General features: G+C 44.0%; 9 protein-coding genes across 9 annotated transcripts; 6 read left to right on the top strand and 3 right to left on the bottom strand.

Moving 5' to 3' along the window:
- Positions 1–2,481: 2,481 nt before the first annotated feature.
- On the top strand, positions 2,482–3,083 carry N7479_000099 (uncharacterized protein; the record flags this gene model as incomplete). Its single annotated transcript, XM_057247797.1, has 3 exons — positions 2,482–2,645; positions 2,666–2,801; positions 2,853–3,083. The coding sequence occupies 3 exons, from the start codon at positions 2,482–2,484 to the stop codon at positions 3,081–3,083; spliced, it is 531 nt and encodes a 176-aa protein (XP_057112229.1).
- Positions 3,084–3,086: 3 nt separating this feature from the next.
- Positions 3,087–3,454, top strand: N7479_000098 (uncharacterized protein; the record flags this gene model as incomplete). Its single annotated transcript, XM_057247796.1, is given in 2 exon segments — positions 3,087–3,189; positions 3,201–3,454. The coding sequence occupies 2 exon segments, from the start codon at positions 3,087–3,089 to the stop codon at positions 3,452–3,454; spliced, it is 357 nt and encodes a 118-aa protein (XP_057112228.1).
- Positions 3,455–3,958: 504 nt separating this feature from the next.
- Positions 3,959–4,443, top strand: N7479_000097 (Cytochrome P450; the record flags this gene model as incomplete). Its single annotated transcript, XM_057247795.1, is given in 2 exon segments — positions 3,959–4,326; positions 4,344–4,443. 2 exon segments carry the CDS (start codon positions 3,959–3,961, stop codon positions 4,441–4,443), a joined length of 468 nt encoding a protein of 155 aa, XP_057112227.1.
- A 558-nt stretch (positions 4,444–5,001) lies between these two features.
- On the bottom strand, positions 5,002–5,202 carry N7479_000096 (uncharacterized protein; the record flags this gene model as incomplete). The annotated part of the gene is made up of 1 exon (XM_057247794.1): positions 5,002–5,202. One exon carries the CDS (start codon positions 5,200–5,202, stop codon positions 5,002–5,004), a length of 201 nt encoding a protein of 66 aa, XP_057112226.1.
- A 664-nt stretch (positions 5,203–5,866) lies between these two features.
- On the top strand, positions 5,867–6,688 carry N7479_000095 (glutathione S-transferase family protein; the record flags this gene model as incomplete). Its single annotated transcript, XM_057247793.1, has 1 exon — positions 5,867–6,688. The coding sequence occupies one exon, from the start codon at positions 5,867–5,869 to the stop codon at positions 6,686–6,688; it is 822 nt and encodes a 273-aa protein (XP_057112225.1).
- A 431-nt stretch (positions 6,689–7,119) lies between these two features.
- On the bottom strand, positions 7,120–7,691 carry N7479_000094 (uncharacterized protein; the record flags this gene model as incomplete). The annotated part of the gene is made up of 2 exons (XM_057247792.1): positions 7,120–7,562; positions 7,634–7,691. The coding sequence occupies 2 exons, from the start codon at positions 7,689–7,691 to the stop codon at positions 7,120–7,122; spliced, it is 501 nt and encodes a 166-aa protein (XP_057112224.1).
- A 1,321-nt stretch (positions 7,692–9,012) lies between these two features.
- On the top strand, positions 9,013–13,128 carry N7479_000093 (uncharacterized protein; the record flags this gene model as incomplete). The annotated part of the gene is made up of 5 exons (XM_057247791.1): positions 9,013–9,268; positions 9,322–9,677; positions 9,731–9,965; positions 9,987–11,322; positions 11,406–13,128. The coding sequence occupies 5 exons, from the start codon at positions 9,013–9,015 to the stop codon at positions 13,126–13,128; spliced, it is 3,906 nt and encodes a 1,301-aa protein (XP_057112223.1).
- A 2,834-nt stretch (positions 13,129–15,962) lies between these two features.
- Positions 15,963–17,567, bottom strand: N7479_000092 (phosphotransferase family protein; the record flags this gene model as incomplete). Its single annotated transcript, XM_057247790.1, has 1 exon — positions 15,963–17,567. One exon carries the CDS (start codon positions 17,565–17,567, stop codon positions 15,963–15,965), a length of 1,605 nt encoding a protein of 534 aa, XP_057112222.1.
- Positions 17,568–19,126: 1,559 nt separating this feature from the next.
- Positions 19,127–19,372, top strand: N7479_000091 (uncharacterized protein; the record flags this gene model as incomplete). Its single annotated transcript, XM_057247789.1, has 1 exon — positions 19,127–19,372. The coding sequence occupies one exon, from the start codon at positions 19,127–19,129 to the stop codon at positions 19,370–19,372; it is 246 nt and encodes an 81-aa protein (XP_057112221.1).
- Positions 19,373–21,206: the final 1,834 nt, after the last annotated feature.

Genomic DNA, 21,206 nt, shown 5'->3' with positions numbered 1-21,206 from the left:
TATCGTTGCTTTGGGAAGGCGATCGTCAACAAGCCCCATCTCCGAAACACTCTCACTGACATCGGCCAATCCATTTTAAGTTTGCCAAGAGAGACCCAAGAGAAATAGTAGAGCCGGCGCTCAATTTAATGGTGTTTCGTTTAGATCGAGGGCGTGATTGTCCACGTTTTTCTTTCTGCGAGCATATTGACTTTAACTAATTAGTGGACTTTTTTCTGATTTCTCCTGATGGCTAACTAAACCCTTCCAAGTTTATTCACGAATTGCTTAAAATGCCATGGAGCCTTTTGAGGCCATATCGAGAAGCCAGCATGACGTGGCTAATACTCTATATGCTGTTGACAAAATTGCGAAGGTGTCTTTCAAGGTTCTGCCAACCTTACTGAAGACAAATGAAAACATCCTCCTTTCGGAAATATACCGAGTTTAGGTCCTAGTAGAGTTACTATTATAGTATGTTTTATCGTTGAGCTTTTTACTGACGGCCCATTTGGTCCAAACTGAGTTACGACCTTTTACATAAACTAGTTATCCTATATAAAATTCATATTTATTTGCCTCAATTGCGCCCATAATTTGCCCTGCCTTCCCTGCAATCGACTGTGCGTGCGGATCGATATCCTCGTGTTCTCCCATGAATAATAATTGTTCCTTCCACAGCTGTAATCCTCCCTCCGTCAAGTCTTGGATTCCATTCTAAGGATCTGTTTTACTGGATAGAATTCTCTGAATGAGCTTAGTATTGCCAACTCGATCATCCTCCCACACCAACCTCTCGGTATGTGTGAGCAATTATGCAGCGGCACACACATTGGCTGCGAAGATCACTGATAACTCCATTTTGTGCCACGATAATTATCTTTGGATCGGGGATTGTGTCTGATGTTGTATCTCTTTGTACCCTGACTGAAATACGTTGTGGTAAGTAGCTTCGCTGAAAAGGTATTCATATTGATCTATCGGCGTGTTGTCTAAGATACACACACTCGATCCATATGATACATAGGTTGAAAGCATATCCCATTTGTCACGCTACATGCCCCCGAGGCAGGTGAACCATTCTCGTGGTATACCCTTGGCTTTGGAATCAGACAGTTAGGAGTCGATTTTCTGGCATTCGGCCAGGAGAACCAGTAATGAGGCGAAGCACAGTTGTCTAAACAGGACACAAACTAGATTCGAGAAGAGCTAGAGAAATTGCTCGTTATTTGTCATGAGACGGCCGCTGTTGCACTGAAAAAGCAAAATAGCCCAGTTAAATCTAGTGCATCACATATCACCATAACCAACGAGAACACAAGGGTCAGTTTCCCAATGCAGAGCTGAAAAGGCGCACCTAGTAGGGAGAACCAATGAGATAACTACTACCAAGTTTCTTGTTCGGGAGTCTCCGGCTGGTAATTTTTCGGTCCAAATCCAGTGTGCTAGAAATCTTGATTCCAGGAACTAGAGCTCCGCAAAGCCCATAAAGCCCATAGCCCAGCCCAACCCAACTCGCAAATGGGCTGGGCTTTGGGCCCTACCTTCGGGCCCACTGTGGGTTAATGGGCCCCCAAAATAGGCCCCAAACAGTACAAATATGCCGAGAATTCAGAAGTTGAACCCCCATTCAGGGGTTTTAAAATCACCCTTCGTTTTACCCCCGATTCTAGGCCTTATTCTGAAGGTAATATTTCATTAGTTTAAATGTTTTAGAACAAATTACTAGTTATATCTCTATATCACGTTTAAAAACGGGAGAAAGCGCGTTCTTTAGATAATTTATAAATTAGAGAAGTTCCCTTAGAAAGTACTATAGTACTCCTACAAATCTAAAATACTATATATCGAGTATCAAAACATTAATATTAAGCCATTTTCGTAGTATCTTGACCTCTATTGGTCAGATTTTATTCAAAATTTGAATATATAATCATATAGTTATTAAAATTCTAAATTCTGAATTTAAACTCTATACAAGTAGCAGAATGGCTAGAATATAATATCATATAGCGATTACAAGATACCTGTTGAACCCCTCTTAATGGGCTTTAATATGGGCCTTATGGGCCCCCACGAATGGGCAGTGGGTTGGACTGGGCTTCGAAGGTTAGGGCCACAGCCCACTGCGGGTTTGACTTTAGGCCCGGGGTTCGGGCCCATTTATAGGCTTTGCAGAACGCCACCAGGCACACAGCGGTATGTGATATCATGCTACTACTCACGCGTGACCCAGCGGTCCATAAATATGGCTTCACTATCTCCTTAGCACGTCTGAATCAGAAGCTCCGGTAGCCTCGAATTCACCGATCTATCGCGATATATAACGTCGTCAAGCCAGATTCCCCAATCCTTGAATGTGTTCAATCCAATAATATTGACTATCTGCGGCTGGAAATATGTGAGTTGCTGATCAGCGAAGTGGCAGATCTCCGTCACTGTCGCTGGTATGTCATCCCGCATTTTAACTAGTGCCATTTTTAAACGCTAGGGTCTATAGAGATGGCACCAATGCAATCTATGCAGCTCATAACGCTTTCTAGTACCGAGAGATGGTATATACAACGTGTCAAAATCCATTCTCAACCAACTAATCAGGCTTCTTTATTCGATTGGGCTGTGACATCGGCTCTGTCGCTCTTGGTGGAAACCCTCTCCATTTTACCGTCAGTCGAACTTTACCTAGATCGGAAATCATTGACAAAAAGGATATCTCATGTTTTGTCAATCTCCTAGTCTGCCTGGGTTGCAAGATCGAACATGAGAACAGCGCCGATTCACTCCCTTTGCTCTACAACGACTGTATTCCTGGATTGCATGGTGTTACAGAACTGAAGGAACTTTTGGAATGAGCTCCAAATCTACATAGAAAGTCACATTTTGGTGAAGGCGCGTTGCATCTTCCAATTGCCTATTCAATCCGGGGGACCGTGCATGGTGATCTGGGATTCCACTCCCTACAGGGACGCCTTACTCTTCTTCTCAACGCTGGCTGCGACCCAAACCTGCGGGACAAGAACGGGTGTACTGTCTCCGACTTTGCGCGGAGTAGCCCTAGAACCTGGCTTCAATGGTGTTTGGCGGTGGGAAAGAACCAGGGTTGAACAATGGAGAAAATTATAAAGAACGAGGATATATTGAAGACCATGATGCACCGCTATCGAATCCTCAGCGCTCATCTAACAAGCGCCTTAGCAATGATACCCTTCAGTCTGATTGAGAATCTTGCATTGACAGTGACAGCGACGGCGATGAGATTGACTCTGCCTACAATCTGCCACTAAAATTTTGCTCTGATTATAATCATGCATTTCTCTCGTGGAATAGGGGGTTTCCCCTGGAGCATCTGTCTATAATGCTGGGATTGCGGTCTACCTGTTCAGCTGCAAGACATTACCGCAAAGAAATGGCAGGCACTGCATATTTTTCAGACTCTAAGATGGTATATTTTGACAATGAATTGGTTAATATGTAAATTCTACACCGCAGACTAAAACCCAATAGTCGTCGCTGTACAGTGTGATAAAAGCCCGTTCTGTCCTTGATTTCTCACAATATTTCGGTCGATTTTCCTTTCTTCATATCTGCATGCGCTTCTATAGGAGTTGTGATTAGAATGGCCAGAAGGGATAGATAGAATATGGGTGGTTCGCTGAGATTTGCTCGAGGATTAGGGGTAAGCGCCTGTGGCGCCTCGTAATTCATGTTTCACTTTTCACTTTCGGTATAAATGTAATTTTTCAGCCGCAAATCTACCAGGATATATGATTCCGAAATCACCTTTCCCTCGCGAGTTTTAATTCTAGTGCCCTCGCCATCTCCCTTTTCGTCCCCCCAACATACGCCGTCCCTTGATCCATTTTAATTTCGGTGGATTTTACCATGTGCTCTGGATTGTGGATCGCAGACATATTTACATTTGCTGTGTAATTAAACACTATGCGGTGGCTTCTAGGTAATTATGCTCGAATAACACACAATGAAGTCCAGAAGTATTTTACTTACAACCTTCCTAGTTCTCTTCGGTATGATAGCTCTGTTTTCCCATGGCAGTAAGGCAAAGCAATTCGAGTATTGGTATCCGTTCTACCGATACGCCCTAACTCAAGAGGGAGATGCTCCCACCTGCCTTCAAAATTACACGGACGCTGTCAAGGAACTGGGCTCAAAACACTCGATGACATGCAAAAACTTGGTCAGCTGCATTTATAGCAACACCAAGGAAATCGACAAGGCGGATATGTCATCTGCCCTGGTGTTGCTCGGCTTAACGCCAACAGTCCTAGGGCAGATAGGCCCAACCATCAACAACAAGGCGCAACTGTGGTTTCAGAACCCGATTCTAGGGTTTCTTTGTGTCCTAGGAGCACCCTCGATGGCTTTTGGGATGCCGTGGGCAAAGATCGAACCTCGGAAGCCTACTCAGCGGAGCGCCTTCGCCTCTGGGGAGAAGTGGCTTTCTAATTGGATTTTTCATTTGATTCCTTGCTGCCGTGCGAAAGTTACTGCGAAGCAAAGCACAGCACCGACACAGTCAATATGGAAATTTTGGCTGAAATATTCACCTCGTTTACTAAAATATTTGATCGCGGCTGGTGCTGCGGTCAATGTTTTTCTTAACGCTTGGACTCTAGGCCGACAAACAATTGTCAGTTGGAAATGTACGTCCTCATATCTTGAGCTTGTGTGGGTTGGCACCACATTAGGTCCAATATGCTTGGCCGTGGTGGCTACATGGATGGAGGGGTCTAAATGTATTTGCAGCAAGCCCAAAGGCGGGGTCTTATGGATTCGACTTTTTTATTCTCTATCAAATGTTGTAGGTGCGGTACATGTTCTTTTCGGGACGTTGATGTTTTCATCGGTCCTTTTTATTGGAACTTTAGATGCGTTAGGGGTTGTGGGACGGTTCACTGCTTCAACTCTTGTCTGTCAAATTATCACAGCGCTAGAGTTGGAGCGCGTGGAGGGGGATAGAGAGAAAGAGGAAGAGGAAAAGTAGAAAGCGGCCATTGTGTCTATCTAACATTTGTGACTTTTCACTTCCAGTCCTTCGCCGTTGGATCCAGTCTTGTTCCAGGCCTGGCCCCTTCTGCCCAACACATCCCGACCACTAGCCCGAGGGAACTGAGGGGCTGCAGCGGCATCGAAGTTCTGCTTCGTCTGTTGTTTTACGAGGTCATCATATGGTTTTGCTTGGCGTGAAATCCGTCGCATTTGCATTATTTTCGGGTAGCAAGATCATTTCCGCTCGACATTTTTGAAACTGTATGTACTGCTTTGCCATGTTATACACAACATTTAAGCCCGAACGGGGATTCCAAGATTTTGTTCGGTTGATCTGAATAACCTTAACATAAAAAGAGCTTATGCTTGCACTCAATTTTATACTGCCTCATAATTTAAATCTCGTAAGATTTGTATTCATGCCAGAAAAGGAGCCCATGGAATATACTATTTTCCAACCCATCTCTCTGTATAGAAAAAAAAACATAAGTCAAACGATGGGCTTAAATCGCATCTATGCGTAATGGAAATGCTTCCTAACAAACCTGAATTTTAGGATGTCACGTCTAAACCGGGGTCTTACCATAAATTCAATTCCATGACATTAGAAGATTTATATTTATGAATACTTGCCTTCAGGTTTCTAGATGAAACAATGCTTGAGTCACTATGCGTAATATACACACACCCCTGTCATGACTCTTCATGACTCAATTAGCACCCACACCAATTGGTATATAGAACCGCCTTTCCAGTAATAAATCAGCAGTCTAAAAACAACTCCAATTCACGGAGTATATCTCGAATTCATCAAACTCAAATTCCTCGTGAAATTTCCACCGTGACATCCACGTCGTCGACCTCAACTGTATCACCCACCATGTCCTTAATAACCTTTTACGACATCGCTCTCGCATCCCCTGCCCCAAAATCTGCCTGTTCACCAAACCCCTGGAAAACCCGCTACGCCTTAAACTTCAAAAATATTCCCTACAAAACAACCTGGGTGCCACTACTCGCTATCAGCTCCGTCCGCGGCGCTCTCAACATCCCCGCCTCGCGCAAATTCGCCGACGGATCTCCCTACCATACCCTTCCCGTTATCTCCGACCCAGCCACCGGGCGCATAGTGGGGGATTCCTTTGGAATCGCGACATACCTGCAGGAACAATACCCGTCCTCGGGGGCAGGCGACTTGTTCCCGGCACAGGAGCTGGGGTTCGTTTTTGGACGCGACTTGGCGCTTTTCGCGCCGATTGCGGAGGCGGAGGTGGGGGAGGGGCCTGCTGCGATGTACGTGAAGTTTAATACGAATGTCGACGCTGTGTTTAGTGCGCATGCGCGCCTGATGGCGCATGGGATGCCTTTTGATCCTGCTACTGCAGAGGAGTGCAAGGTGATGTTCTCGAAGAGGGTAGGAGCGCCATGGGAGGCTTTGGCAATTTATGGGGAGGAGAGGCAAGAGTTGTTGAGGTCATTTGACGAGACCCTGGGTGGACTTGCGAAGTTGTATATGAGTGACGAGAGCGGGCCGTTTCTGATGGGGAATAGGGCGAGTTATGCGGATTTCATTGTGGGGGGTTGGTTGCGCATGAGTCGGGGTATGTTGCCCGAGGAGGAGTGGGAAGCGTTGAAGAGGTGGCATAGCGGTGTATTTGGAAGGTTACACGAGGCGCTAGAGGTGTTTGCGCAGATGAACTAGATCTGGATAAATGATGGATGATGCTGTATGATTATGATTGAGATTAAGATACAAAAATGTATTTCAATTGACCTGGGAACGAGATAATGGCATAGAGCCACGTGATTCTCTTAAATAGGTTGAATATGAGCTAGGCCCTTTCTAGTAAAGCGCTATTGTATATACGAGGTCGTTTCCAAGAAACCCAACCCCCTTCTCGATCTTTGTCTTCTACGGAATACGGAGCATTCATCTAGCCACGAATCATCCCTTTTAATATACCATGGATCGCAGAATAGCACGATCAGAGATGACCGAGTCAGAAATGCCTCTTTGCAGATAAGATGATCAATGTTTTTCGTATGGATGGTAGAACGGTAGTCAAATTATGCGACCCAAACCGTCTTGCTGAAGCAGAACCTTTGAGGTTCATCCGCTCTAAAACTTCGGTTCTAGTCCCATAAGTCTATAACATTTATGTTGATGAAAGCATGAACCGCGGAGTCATTGTTATGGAGTATACTGAAGGGAAAGTCCTTCGCGATGCCATCAACGACATGCATGACACGCGGCGCCACAAAATCATCTCGAAATTTCAGAGCTTCATATCCGAGATCCGGTCTATTAAAGGTGATTTTATTGGCTCCATTGATGGTTCGGCTTGTGAGGATCCTGTCTTTTGTGCCGAACAGGGTGGGGTTGGCCCATATAAGACGGAAAACAAATTCAATAAGGGGTTGATCCGGGCAATGAACCTCAGCGGGAAGGACTCCTGAGTTGGCCATGTTACCAAGCTGATTCGAGTCATCCCATCCCATGGAACAGTGCTCACGCACGCGGAACTTTCTCCCCGAAACATCATCGTCAGGGGCGATCGGGTTGTTGGAATACTCGACTGGGAGATGTCCAGATTTTATCCCGAGTATTGGAATATATTAAGGCTATGTATCACCCAAACTGGCAAACCCGTTGGGTCGGGGATGGCAATGTGGACATCATACTTAAACCATTTTACCTCGAGCATGCTGTCATGTTACATATGCAAGAGGTCGTCTGGTGAAGGGAGGGAAGTTTTCAAATCCGGGTTCCAAGATTCTCTTTCATGTACCTGACAACGAAAAATCGTGAAGTTCGTTCGCCTTTCCCGCTGGTGGTCGAATATACCAGAGGAGATCTCAACTCATCAGTTGTTTGACAACTACTCGAAAAATCTTTAGAGAAAGAACAGACCTTAAGGGGAAAGAGCACCAAAAGACTGTTAGAGCCATTCAGGGTTTAATTACCGAAGAGGCAGGAGTTCTAAGGGAAGGAAATCGTCGAAAATCATCCGACGGGGGTTAAGCCAACACTGTGCCACAGGTATGTATTTTTACCCTTCTGGGCGGGCCGATCAGACGAAACGCTAGTCTAGGCTAGAAATAGATGGAAGAAGACTGAGTGCTTCTTGAATCATTGAAATAATCCAAGCTTATTAGCCTTGAAGATTGAGGAGCCCAATACCTATGTCTGTCTCCACGCCAAGGGACGATACATAGGATTTTATCATACCTATTTAATGTCCAAATGCATAAATCTTCCTAAAAGAAGCCCGGGAGCTAGAGAAGCCTTTATGTATCTCATGTATTTCATGCTATCTCGAGTATTCAAGAATCCCATTTTCACTTTTGCACAATCTATTTCCTTTTAAGCATCGACATCTTATCCTTTTTGAGGAGCTGTACATAGTTATGGTCTGGTAATTCGTATACCCCGCTCAAAGATGAACAGGCAATTCATAACTATGACTCACTGATGTTCTGACTAGACCCTAAGGAGACTTCGAGAGCTACAGTATTTTACACATAAGTACTAGGAAGAATATTTTGCGCTATAGAGACATCTAATGTAGTGATAGAGTATTGTCTCAGCCTCGGTCCCTACATGTATATAGCTATATGCATGGATTGCAATAGGGATAAGCTAAGTAGTGAGTTGAAAGACCCAAAATAAGCCAGGGTGACTTTCCTAGTAGAATGGCGAGAAACACAGGTATTGAATGCTATTCAGAAATTTAGCCGTAATCTATTTTTTTTCAATACATATGGAACTGTAGTATCTATTATTACAGGGCTTTGCATTCCTCTTATGATAACTAAATATAATACAAATTGTGTGGTGCTTTTGGCGTGACTCATATATGGAGATGACTGTATTTTCAGCCTCACTGAGATTAGACCTCGTTTGTCGCCTATAAAGACTACAACCTTCCAGTATTAGAATATCAGCTTCTTCCCTCTCTTCCCACTCATCCTGAGTTGCCCCGACATTTCCAACCTCGAAATTTGTGACTGGCCACCCTACCAACCATGAAGCGAATAAGGAAAACCTTCTTCGACCCGCTCGCAACATCGAAGGCTCGGGTTCGAGAGATCCTAAATCAACTCCCAGTCGGCTCTGCACACCCTTTCAGTCCTGAGCGACTTCTGCTTTTTCGAACAGAGAGCGGCATTCAAGAAATCGATATCTCCTCGTATCTAGAGGACTTTTTCTTCAATGCCGTGGACATGGGCGAGATGGGCGAGATTCTTCTGAGGCGCATGGCTGGGTTTGAGTCTCGACTGGGTATGTCTTCTCTCTTCCCTTTCAATCAAAGAATGAACACTAACCCTTCGCAGGGATATTCAAGGACTTCCAAATGCTGCAAGCACCAGCTTCAACCTTTGAGATCCCGATAGTGTCCGGCCAAATTATGCTCCTGGCAATCTCTGAAAGAAAGCCCACCTACTACGATTTTTGCTTAGCGGATGAATCATACAACACATGTTGTTATAATACAAGAAGTACTTTCCCTGGAATCAAGCATAGCGGCGATAACAACAGCGGATATGATCTCTTACAATATGTCAAGATCAACAAGAACACTCTCACAGAGAAAGAAATCTGTGTTTTCATATCTGGCTTCCATTTGACCCCCATAACAAGATTCCTAGGAACCAGCCCTGCCTTGCTCGTTGCTGATCACGTAGATAAGGTATGTTTCAAAAAAATTTCTTCCTTTGGGCATTGATTAAATCATTTTGGCAGGTGCTTTATATTGTCCCGGTACCCTTGGATGCGGCAACAATTGGAGACGCAACCATCTGTTGCCCACTCGTGATAAAGCGCGACGGAGACTCCCTGATATGCTCGGTTTTGCCAACTGCAACGACAGATGTAAAGAAAAGCTGCGACAGTAACCAGTTGAAAAGCGCTGCCTTCCAGGAAGCGATCAACCGCGCCGATTTCACTATCTCCGCTCCTTCACCAGCTGCTACACAGAGTAAGTCTTGTAGGTATTAAGATGAGGGGTCTTCAAAAGCTGATACACATATACATGAAGCTCCAATTAACAATTCAGCCGAAGAGAAAACCAGCTCGAGTTTGGAAATCCCGCGCAAGATCACCAAAGAAAATGCCGTTTTTATCACCGATTCTGCCAGTCTCCCTTCCTTCATAGATCTAGCGAAAACTCAAATAATACGTTTCGGGGTTGGCATTGAGTTCCAGCTACCAGGCGAACAACTCCCCACGAAGACCCCATCCACCGTTGTTTTACCATGCATATTTGGTTCCCAGCTTCAAGGCCCATTTCTATTGGCAACCGGAGCGGTCCCTTCAAATGTGCCCTTTCTCGACGAAATTGCTCTCCGGGACTATTATAAGCAACTCAAGAATGCCGTGGTGGTAGTTGACGAGCGAATGACAGACAATGCCCGAAATCTTGCAACTATCTACAGAATCAATGCTCTCTTCATTGTACAACTCAGTCCACAAAATCAGCCGCAGACCACCGATGATATTCTGTCTTTGCTGAACTCAGCGAACATCAACGCGGTGACAGCACTGGCGGGACCACAATCCTTGATTTTAATACAAATATCCGATAGGTATTACTTCTACCGAGGTATTGCTAATCGGGCATACATCAACACGTCTAGAATCGAATTTGGCTTTGATGTGACATCCATACTTGAGGCTGTCGGTATGGAATCCATGCTAGACCCAAGGATTGAGCGGATTGTTACTCTCGGCGATGCAAACTCAATCATATTGCCTACATCAGGTCAGTTGGTCAAGCATAAAGATCTCCAGAAGCTGTTTGAAGGGATGTCAATAGACCAAATGAAAGAGCTGGGAGAGGACATATCAGCAGCAGTTTCCCAGCTACAGATCCTTTTAAATGAGAAAGATCTACGAGAACTATCCAAAACCTTGGTATTCGCACTCTCAACAAAGATCAGCAACGCAACAGCTGGATTAAGAAGCACCTACACCAATTACCTAACCCAGGAGTACGACGTGACAGATCCAGAATCGGTGAAGAAGAAGAACGCTATGCTTGGAAAATTGAGGAATCTCACCAGGGAGATGCAGATTGTGACCGAGCCACTCATTTCGGGCTTGGCTAACATAATGTCGTCTCAAATGACTTCAAAGCGGACGCACGATCTGAAGAGACTTGTTCGCCAAACCCAGATCCAGGCAAATGTCGAGGCCGTCAAGTCCATGACTTTCGACACTCTCGCAGGATATCTTGAAACATATGCAGGGGATATGGGAGTCATGCTATTGAATATTGAGACAAGTTCATATTCCCTGCTCCTAAAAGATCTGACAGACGTCAACATCAATGCCAGGTAAGTGGACCAGATATTCGACTATTTTCCTCTCTTTTTGTCATGGGAATCTATGCTATACAGTGCTAACTTCCGTTTTGCAGTAAATGCTGCGACCTTGACTCGAGAGTTCTACATCTCGTAGGATTCGACGCTGGGATTATCATAGAGCAGTCGCAGGCCAATCACAATGGCCCACTCCGAAGTGGGAACGGTCTATCCCAGCCAGTTTTGGCGGTACCGTACCTGAGCCAGCAATCAGGAACAGGATCAATGTTAGCTTGGGTCTGTTGGGATGAATTTGTTAACCTCGAAAACCCTTACACTATTAGATGGATGGAGAAGTGCAACGAGGAGCACATTGCCGCGCTCAGAATCGTTATGAGGTCGACTCTTAGTCAAGCGGTGGCGGCTAGAGACTATGACATTAAACCTAACAGCCCAGAAACCGGTCATCTTATGAGCGCTTTGTTGATGGCAGCTATGTCGAAACTCGCAGCGATGAGGACAACTGCGCCAGTCGTGTCACAGCGAGCCGAGGATACTGTCACAAGATTGATGCGGGGACTCTTCGGCAATTTGTTGACAATAGCAGGGTCAGGAGTGCGCCCTCAGAGCATGGTCTGGCAGCTCTTCGGTCTGGACTCTCAAAACGACCTTCCCCAAACCAATTCTGAGTGGATTTGGTACGAAATTGTCGTCAGTTTGTATCCTTACACTGGATGGCCTCTAGAGCAATTCTACGAAAATCTGGAAAAGCTCCTCGACAAGGCCATTATCCGGGTGGTGACCAAGAACGAAAATGTGGATGGGGTGAGATCAAGCCGGGTAGATGAGATGATCAGGTTTTCCAAGCTTCGAAACATTCAGCTTCATCATTCTCGAACAATCATTACCGTTTTTATGCGAATGCTTACAACGGAGGAGGCCGAAATCGCTACCATCGCTACTCGTCTGCTACAGCAGCTTCCCCATGAGTTGGAGCGACAGAGCCAGAGCTATACCCAGATGATCCAGTACCTTGGACATCTCGCCAAGGGAGGCCAACGACGTGCCAATGACGACCTCGTCGCCGCAAGCATTTACACCTCACGCTCAGCTGCCTTCGCCTCACTCAAAATTAAAGTATCGGAAGCTAGTATAAACAAAGAATGGGCCAAGATGAAAGATGCATGCCAAGCAATTCTGGACAAACATGCCGAAATTGCTGCTCTTTGGCATGTCAAGCCTGATGCGTTGAAGATTCAAAACATGAAGGTATACAAAGACCTTCTGGGCGCAGACTTGAGTGATTATATCGATAAAGCTACCAATGCCAAAAATCTCGAACTGAGCAGAAAGGTTCTTGGCGATTCAGAGAAACAGCGCGTTCCTTGGCAAGTTGGGAAGAACGGTGAATTTGGCAATGACATCGAGCCCCTTGACGAGGTCTTCCTTCACAAAATTCTGACCGGAGAAGAGCCAAAATCACTCCCAGCCGTCAATTCAGCCGAGAAACTGGAAACAGAGACAACTGCTGTGATTAAAACCGAAGCGGGGCGTGAATTCGTGCAATTTGAATCGACAATGCAGTCTAGCTTCATCGTGACGATGCAGAGTCATTTGTCGGCCGAGAATGTCTGTCATATGATGAATATTCCTGTCACTGCAATGCGAGTCTTTATTAAGGCTCTTAATCCGAATTTTGTTTGGAAAGACTTGGGAAAGAACTACAAGACTACAATTCTGGCGTTGTTGAAGCATCGTTCGAATCGGGCTGAGAGCCGGCCTACTAGGAAAATGTTAGAGCTGGTGAGTGACAAGACAAAGCTTCAAATTGAAGGGTGAGGGATGAGTTTCTTTATATAGGGGTAGGAGTTGGGATTTGGTGATGGAAGACAAAGCGAGGTGCATGCTCAACTAATTTACAACTGAAGCGAATAACATTCTTATAATTCAATTTATTGATTTTTATGATTCAAGACACCGCTTTTTATTTCTCCAGGGAATCATGCAACACCGCAAAGGAAATTCCTGTTCATGTTCTCTCATATGCCATATGCCAGTGTGGCACTGAGCTCGCCGACCATTACCCCTACGCAACATTTGAATTCTCAATCGCATTGTATCCTCGAAGCGCCCATCTTTGTCGCTCATATCCGATCCGGCAATAAGGTCAGTGCGCTGTCTTGAGAAATCGCCAATCTTATTGTGGTTAATATGCATACTCGTATCAAGGTGCAAATTTTGTACACCAAGAGATCAAGCGAAGCGCTGTCTTGAAGAGCGAACTCACAGGTAGGGGCAAGGGTGCAATAGTTAAGCGCACTCCTCAACGGTCCGAGATCTTTTAAGTGATATGTGATAACCATAGCTTTTAGCCTCTCTCACTGGGCTGTCTCCCGTCAACGACTGCATCATAAGTTGTAATCTCTGCAGCAAATTCTTTCCGGTTTAATGGCAATCAATAAGAGCAATATGCGAAAGAGTCATGGGGAATATGCTGAATTATCGTTCTCTTTGACAACGGCACTGATCGACTTCCTTCTTGCTGGCGTTAGAGATTATTCAATAGTAAAATACTGATAGATAAACCATCGGCACGACATCCAGCTCCTCTGTTTGTCGGGGTGATTTTGCTGCTGCTTCGATAATTCATCGCCATTGTGGAACCATGTTCCCCTATGACGTTGCTGACTTTGGATCCTCATTTGGGCTACCACATATTCCCTCTCTGGTGTGCCTAGCAGGATGGCAAGACAAATGCGATAGGGGGTCTCAGGAGGAGAGTTACATATCTGACAGTCACTTGCCAGTGAGGTCAGCGGCTATACCTGTCTCGATGGATTGTACCATTGATAGGAATAGTTAAGTAGACTCAGACAAGGACCACACTCAATAAACCCACTCAAGAATTCCAGGTTTCCAGTTTTCACGATATCTCTTTTTCAATCCGGGGTAATGCTGTTGACTCAAATCAGTTTCTTGTATCGAGTAGTTTAATGACGCGCATTTGGAGAATGGCCTCAGGAGGTGGATCATATGTCCGTTATAAACATCAACAATGGCATGCAAGACCATAAAACAATAATCTACATGATTTTTTCTAACGTGTATCCCTGCCTCCTAAATTTGTAAGAAGAATGTGGGGAAGAAGGTGAAGGAGGTAGTACAACATCGGAACTCCGTATATAATTATCATGAGAACTAGCAATCGTCAAGAAAATTCCTGATTATATTATGATATAAGTTAGTCGATGTCTATGGCTGTTGACCTGGATACAAAACGCAATACCAGTAGTATCCAAGCAAACATACTGATGCGCAGTCTTCATACACCGTAGTGTGATCCAGAGGTCGACGGGTGCCATACGTAGCACTTATATGGCGGCTCGGTTAGCTAGGTTTCTCAGCCCGAAGACCCCCAATATCATAGCCTAGCTCTCTTGCACTGCACAGTTGGGACTTTTTCCACAGTGGTTTCAGTACCTCGATAATGGTAGGTGTGTATATTGGAGAATCTAGTCTCTCCCGACTGAAATGTATCAGTCATTGTTAACAATGAGATTTGACTTTAGTCGTTGCAAATATATCCAGATTATCAAATATTCAAAAAAAAGAAGAGTCTTCAACGCGTGCAATGTAATTTTCGCTACCGATATATACCTCTCGAAAAGGTAATCGGGCAGATGACCATTAGCACTGTATATCTAATACTTCCGTTGATTACCAGGCTTCTAGGAACTTCAGCGAAGCATTGTTGATGGTTTTTTTGTCCCTTTTCCTCAAGCTGGGGGGGGGGGGCAGTTCTGCATTAGAGCCAGAAACCATAAATTGCAGCTGACATTCAAATGGTTCTTATTGAATACGCCCAAGGTATATCCCGAATCAAAAGTTTTGGTAACTTTTGGTTTCAGCCCAGCGTCTTCTGTCGGGATAGATATTTTGTTTTTTGATAGTCTCGGCGGTAAAAATGCTTGAACTCCGATAAACTTATACTGGTGGAATTGCGAGACTGAGAAAGCTCCAGTAGGTCGCTCATCGTTGGTTGTTTGTCGACTCGGCTTGAACTGGGTGTATTCTACTAAACTTTACCGTGGGGAATTGGTAACAGAATATATCCGATGAGTCCACGGGTGGTTGTAATCGGGTTTGCTGAACTGATACTGAAGAGGTTCGCGCTGTTAGCAAAAGGTTGACTTTTATATGCTGAATTAAGTCGAACCTTCCCAACCTCTCGACACTTCTCTACCCGAAGACCAAATCACTAGCGAAGGTAAGTTGGAACTGCCTGGTATATAGTCTCAAATTACAAGTATCTTGTATCCTAGTTTCTTTACAATATAGTACATATGTATTACTACTATATGAAAGAGGTCTATTTATAAATGCAATAACTAAAAGATAGTCTGCTAGTTACTCATTATTATGCAACACAATGAATTTGCAAGCCTAATCTTCAATGATTGCACAAGTCTCTGCCGCCATTGTTATGGAAAGGCTTTTTAAAACTAGAATTTATTTGCAAAATGAGACAGATGGTCCTGGGAGATTATCGGAAGGTTTTATATCTCAAATGTGACCATCTATGAGCCAAAATCATAGTGTAGATATCTAGATATACTTGAAAAGATATTAGATACTATTCTAGGAACCAAACGCCAATTATGCCAAGATACTAACTAAGCCGAAAGTTCTGCCAAATTCTCAGCCATCTGCTCAACATCAAGATCACCTGGCCTTGCTTCCATAACATGAACTTCAACCTCCTTGTCCTCTGACTTAGGGTTGTCTTTCTCCGCTTCCTCCTTGCCCTCCTCGGTTTTCTTTTCTGCTTCTTTTTTTGCGGCATAAGTTTCTGCAATGTCTATATGAGATAAAGTATACTCATCTGGATCCCAAGCCAGAACCCTGGTTTCCATCTCTTTCACTTTTTTTGCCACAAGGCTTTCCATCTCTTCTTTCTCCGTATCACTAAAGAGATCAAGTCTCTGCCTCCACGCATCCTCAACATTTTCTATTGGTCCAAAGAAGCGCTGATCAATCTTTTTCCAATAGATCGAATCAAAGGCAATGCTTCTCCTTGCAGCATATGCAATCCAAAAGTCACCACTCTCCCAACTTTCTTGCATTGGACCTGAGAGTCGTTCTTCTTCTTTTGTGGCAGCAGTATTTTCACGGTCGATCATCGCTTGTAAAAATATCTGGAGACGGCTATCAAACACGGTTGTCCAGTCCTCGAGACCTTGGGGCCAGTACTCGGGCTTTTCAATAAGAAGCCACCAAGGTGGCGCGTAGGTAAACTCGACTGGAGCAGCGTATGTGAACTCCCAATCCACGACACCCGTAATCTTGAGGTCATTGTTGACAAGAACATTGGCTGGTCGCAAATCATCGCACCAAATTTTGAACGGTCCTTTATCGAATGCCGCCCATCGCTCAGTGAGCTTACGCTCACGGGCTAGTTTGCGGAAGAGGTATCTAGCCACGAACTTCCGTCGACAATCATCGGCAGACTCTATTGCGTCGTTTCTTTGATGTGTGAGATGGGCAATGTGAATTTCCGCAAGAGCTTCAAGGTACGAAGATGTGGAGCTGAATGTTGTCTCGTAGCTTGGTAGTTTTGACTGGGGTAGGGACGATAGTCGGATGAGTTCGTTTGAATTTATGGATAGAGGACGACTTGCTACTCCCCACGTAGAGTCATCAGCCTGACTGAATGACCCTATCTGCGAGAAGGATGGGGTTGAAAGTTTCAAAAGAACGCCAGCTAGCTCCCCGTATAGAGCTTGGAGAGTATCCTTTTCGATGTTGGGGTTAAGCCTTCCCCTTTCCTGGATTGGACACTCTGGGATATTGAGGAAGTCGTACATGCTCGCGTCATGTTCGATATATTCCATGATAATGAAAGGACCCAACTCCAGGGGCGAGTCTGTCTTACAACCGGAGAAGAGAATAGATGGCACTGGGATTGAAGTCTCGTCATGAATGTATCGCATAATGGCGACCTCGTTTCGAAGCTTTTCCTCGGGGAACATAGCCGCACCTGGTAGGGGGAATCTTATAATGGCGGCGACACCGGTTTTGTAGGTCATCCAGAAGGTGATATTGAATGAACCCTTTTCTAAGAAAGCAAATCGAACTGGATCATCTGGCTCATACTTTTTAAGTAGAAAGTCTCCAACCGTTCTCGCGATACTGGGATCAAAACACTGGCGAGCCCATGTATCGGCTATTTCTTCGCTTTTTTCCCAGGCAACGTCATCGAAACACATGCGTGGTTGCATACTTAGCCTTTCAAAAGCAGAATGGTCGATATAATAGGAAGCAGTTTAGTAGAGAAAGCGAGAAAGGATGAAACTGGAATAGGGGCGTTCCCAAAAACACTAGTAGGATTGGGCTTTGAAAAGTTTAATCACATGATCTTTAGTGATCCCTTATGGCATCGGTAGATATATCACTTTCTTGAATCTCTTTATCAACTAGAATGCTACTATGAATAAAACGTGTGATTCGATTTCTGGGCCAGATGTGATAAAGCCAGGCACTACAAGGTGGAGCGCATAAATCACATATGTAGACATGTATGTACATCCATATGGATAGTGTGGGGAAAAAACACAGCCATTTTTACCGTTGGACCATTACAAAAACCTTGGTTCCTGTTTAGGGCCTAAGGGGGCGATAACCCAGTCTGACAGATAGTTAGTAGTACATCGTTTACTATGTCAGATTCGTCCTCCATACAGCTACATATGTATGTGGATATAAAGCTCCACTTTTCGGCCTTCATCATATGAAGATTTCCCTGCATGTTTTCTTAATTCCTCATATCGAAATAAGTAATTGACTGCTCCCCATCTAATTATTATCACTAACTTTGTTTTCTATATCGATGATACATTTCTCAGTAATATCCACCATCTTAATATCACAAAATTAGATCAGCCCTCATGATTATCTGTGAAACATATCTACTTGTCATATACATTACTCATATACATCACGAGACATGGACTCTAGGCAATTTTTCTCGATGCTCGAGTGTGAAAGCTCACGCACTCTCGGATGTTGGGACGGAATTTAGGTACTGTATCCCCCAGGAAGGGCTTTTTCCTCATGACATGGCAGTCTAAGCCAATACTAGTCCCTCCATGGCTTGAATTTGTTTCAAAGATTCTCTGGATTTGCCTAGTAAAAAGGCCGTGGACGTATATGTGAAGCAATATCAGTGCATCATTCACACTTTTTCGCGGTCTAGGTTGGCACAGCGGACAAAAGTGGAGGGATATGTTGGCATTATCACCTAATACTAACACTCATCACATCTAGCGCTGTTGGAATTATATTTACCGTAAGCGAGCAACATCTCTAGCCAATTCGCCTTGAGGGGCTCGTGTTGGGCTGACTATTACTTGCCAGACTCATACCCCTGCTACCAGTAGCTGCACTTCAGTTGATATACCACAATATGTTTGTCCTCGAATATGCATCGTATTGGTTCTTTTTTCATTATATCTGCCTCGTGTATTGAGTTGGTTTAGTCTCGAGAACAGGGGTAACCTCATTCCCTATACAGTACTTGATCCCTTCCCCCTTCAGATATAAATGGGCGGTCCGCAACCCACCTCTCCGTAATCGAATCTAAATAAGCTCCTGCCTTTCTTAAGTCTGTTTCTCTAGATATCTGCAATACCGATACTCTATCTCATTCCATCACAGAAAGCCTAAAAAGCCTTGCCATCGTCTCCGAGATCATTGGTGTATTCTTCGTGTTTCTATCAACTTTCTTTCGCATCGCATCGTATTCGAATATTGTCTAATAATATTTTGCGGTCCAATCACGATGACGAGCAATACTGATCGCGAATCAGCAGGCTATCAGCTGGATGTTCCGGCTGAACAAGTAGCAAAACTGGATGCAAAAGGTAAAAAGTCTGCAGAAAAGCGCGCCAAAACTTTCACTCCCGAAAAAAACAAGACCTTCATCGGTCCCGTCGATATCGCTTTGATGGAAGATGCTAGCAAAGCCAGCGAGGAGAGGCGGAAGCACATTACGGAACAACCTGTCGATCACTTTTCCAAAAAGTGAAGCCGCTCCTTTTGGTGGTAGATGTGTCTTTATGGACAGAGACAGATGACATGCTTCATTTGACTCAGCTGTCTCGCTGTTTTGCACTGTCTATGGTCTTAGGCTACCTTCTTATTTTCCGAATCATTTCATCTTTTTGTCTTCCTGGTTATGTTGAGAGTATTGCTTTACCTTGAAATTATAATCATCTCCTGTTGTTTCCCCCATCCCATGATAGCCGTATTATCATCTCATGATAAATATGTATCATGTGGATTAATCTATACATACATCCATGGATGTAAATAACGTGTTATGTCGCACTATATATATCGGAGCCTGGAATATCTGAGCGTAATGCTCAGATATAGTGGTCTTTTTTGGCCTAGTGTGTAACTTGCCAGTCCAGGGGCATGTTATAACTAGCGGAAGGAATAGACGCCCTCTTATTTTTGAATCTCAAGACCGACTAATGTCTCGGCTCTAGACTACGAGATGCTACGAGTCACACATGGCTAAGGGTTTGACATCAACTTGTTGAAAGATGGATGTGGAGCAAATAGCCCATCATCCAGAAAAGCGCCTTCTGAGTTCAAACTTGCCGGAGCCACAGGCTTTTTAGGTAGATATAGAACTATTCCAAAGGCAGCAGGATTTATATACCTATAATAAATCAAATAGTGTCATTTCTTAGTGCTTTATGCTTTCAATAGAAGATTTCTGTTGAAAGTAATTCAGAATTCCACCGCTAGACATGGCTAAACCTAAGGTATCTGGTTATGGGCTAGGGAGCCTATATTATTGTCTGACAATTTCCACTAATACGTAGCTTGGTTTTCTTTGAAGTTACCGAATTAAAAGTTCATGTCTCAAGTACATTCAACATCTACTTCTACGGAATGGCATCTACAATGTTACCCTCGAGAGTTGTACAAGTTAGGCTTCGTTGGATTTCTTTCCTTCCTAAGTAGTGAGAATGATGGCTAGTTTATTTTTTTTTTCTACGTTAGATGTGCTCCACAAAAATAAAAATCCACACAATATTGATTTCTTGCCATTTGATCCTGCAAAAAAAAAGGATTTCAGTTGTCAGGATGTTGCTAAGCCGTCAGACTTGATTGTTGGGAGAATTCAATATTTCCTATTCCCCAATAAAAAGATAATACCACAAAGGCCTAGATTGAGAAAGCAAACAAGACTTTGTCCTATGAATTGCCCGCAATGTAAATCGCAGCGCTCTTGTCCATCTTCTTCGGCTTTTTGTAACAAATGATCTAGCTGGGTGGTCGTCGTATTGTCCTAGCTCAGCTAGTTAGTCTGGTCTCATTATTATCGAAAATTATGGAGAAAAGAAGCTGTGTGTTGAATCAAGGTGATGGCTGGCGGCGAGAAGGAGGAACATTCGGATTAGGCTTCATAAGTTAGGAGTAGGTATGGTCCTAGCTATGTATCTACCCAAATTACTAAGGCTTGTCGTAGTCTGCGGGTGCTTGGAAGCTAGTTCACAGATGAGGGGGTTCCTACGTGAATAGCGAACACTGATGGTTATAATTCTATCGACTTTTTAACCATTTGCTTCTCTGCCTCTTTTCATTGTATATTAAACATATATCCATTACTTTTATGTCAACCCGACGAGAAGTTGCTATAGAAATATAGTGAGGTAGTCATTTATATAGAAGCCCAATAGGGGGCTGAGTATACATGCATCTCTATACTTAGTGATATAGGGCTTAGAAAATCTGTATATCTAATTGGTTTATTGTGATGTTGGAAATCCCAAGATTTCACCACGATGTCTTTTGCTGATATATTTTCAATCTCCTCAAGGCATCCTTTGATACATATCTTTGAA

This window comes from Penicillium vulpinum, assembly GCF_028829585.1.
Source record: "Penicillium vulpinum strain IBT 29486 chromosome Unknown utg000001l_segment0_segment0, whole genome shotgun sequence".
Lineage (NCBI taxonomy): Eukaryota > Fungi > Ascomycota > Eurotiomycetes > Eurotiales > Aspergillaceae > Penicillium > Penicillium vulpinum.
The sequence above is the reverse complement of the archived record's forward strand: the minus strand, read 5'-3'. Positions and strand labels throughout refer to the sequence as shown.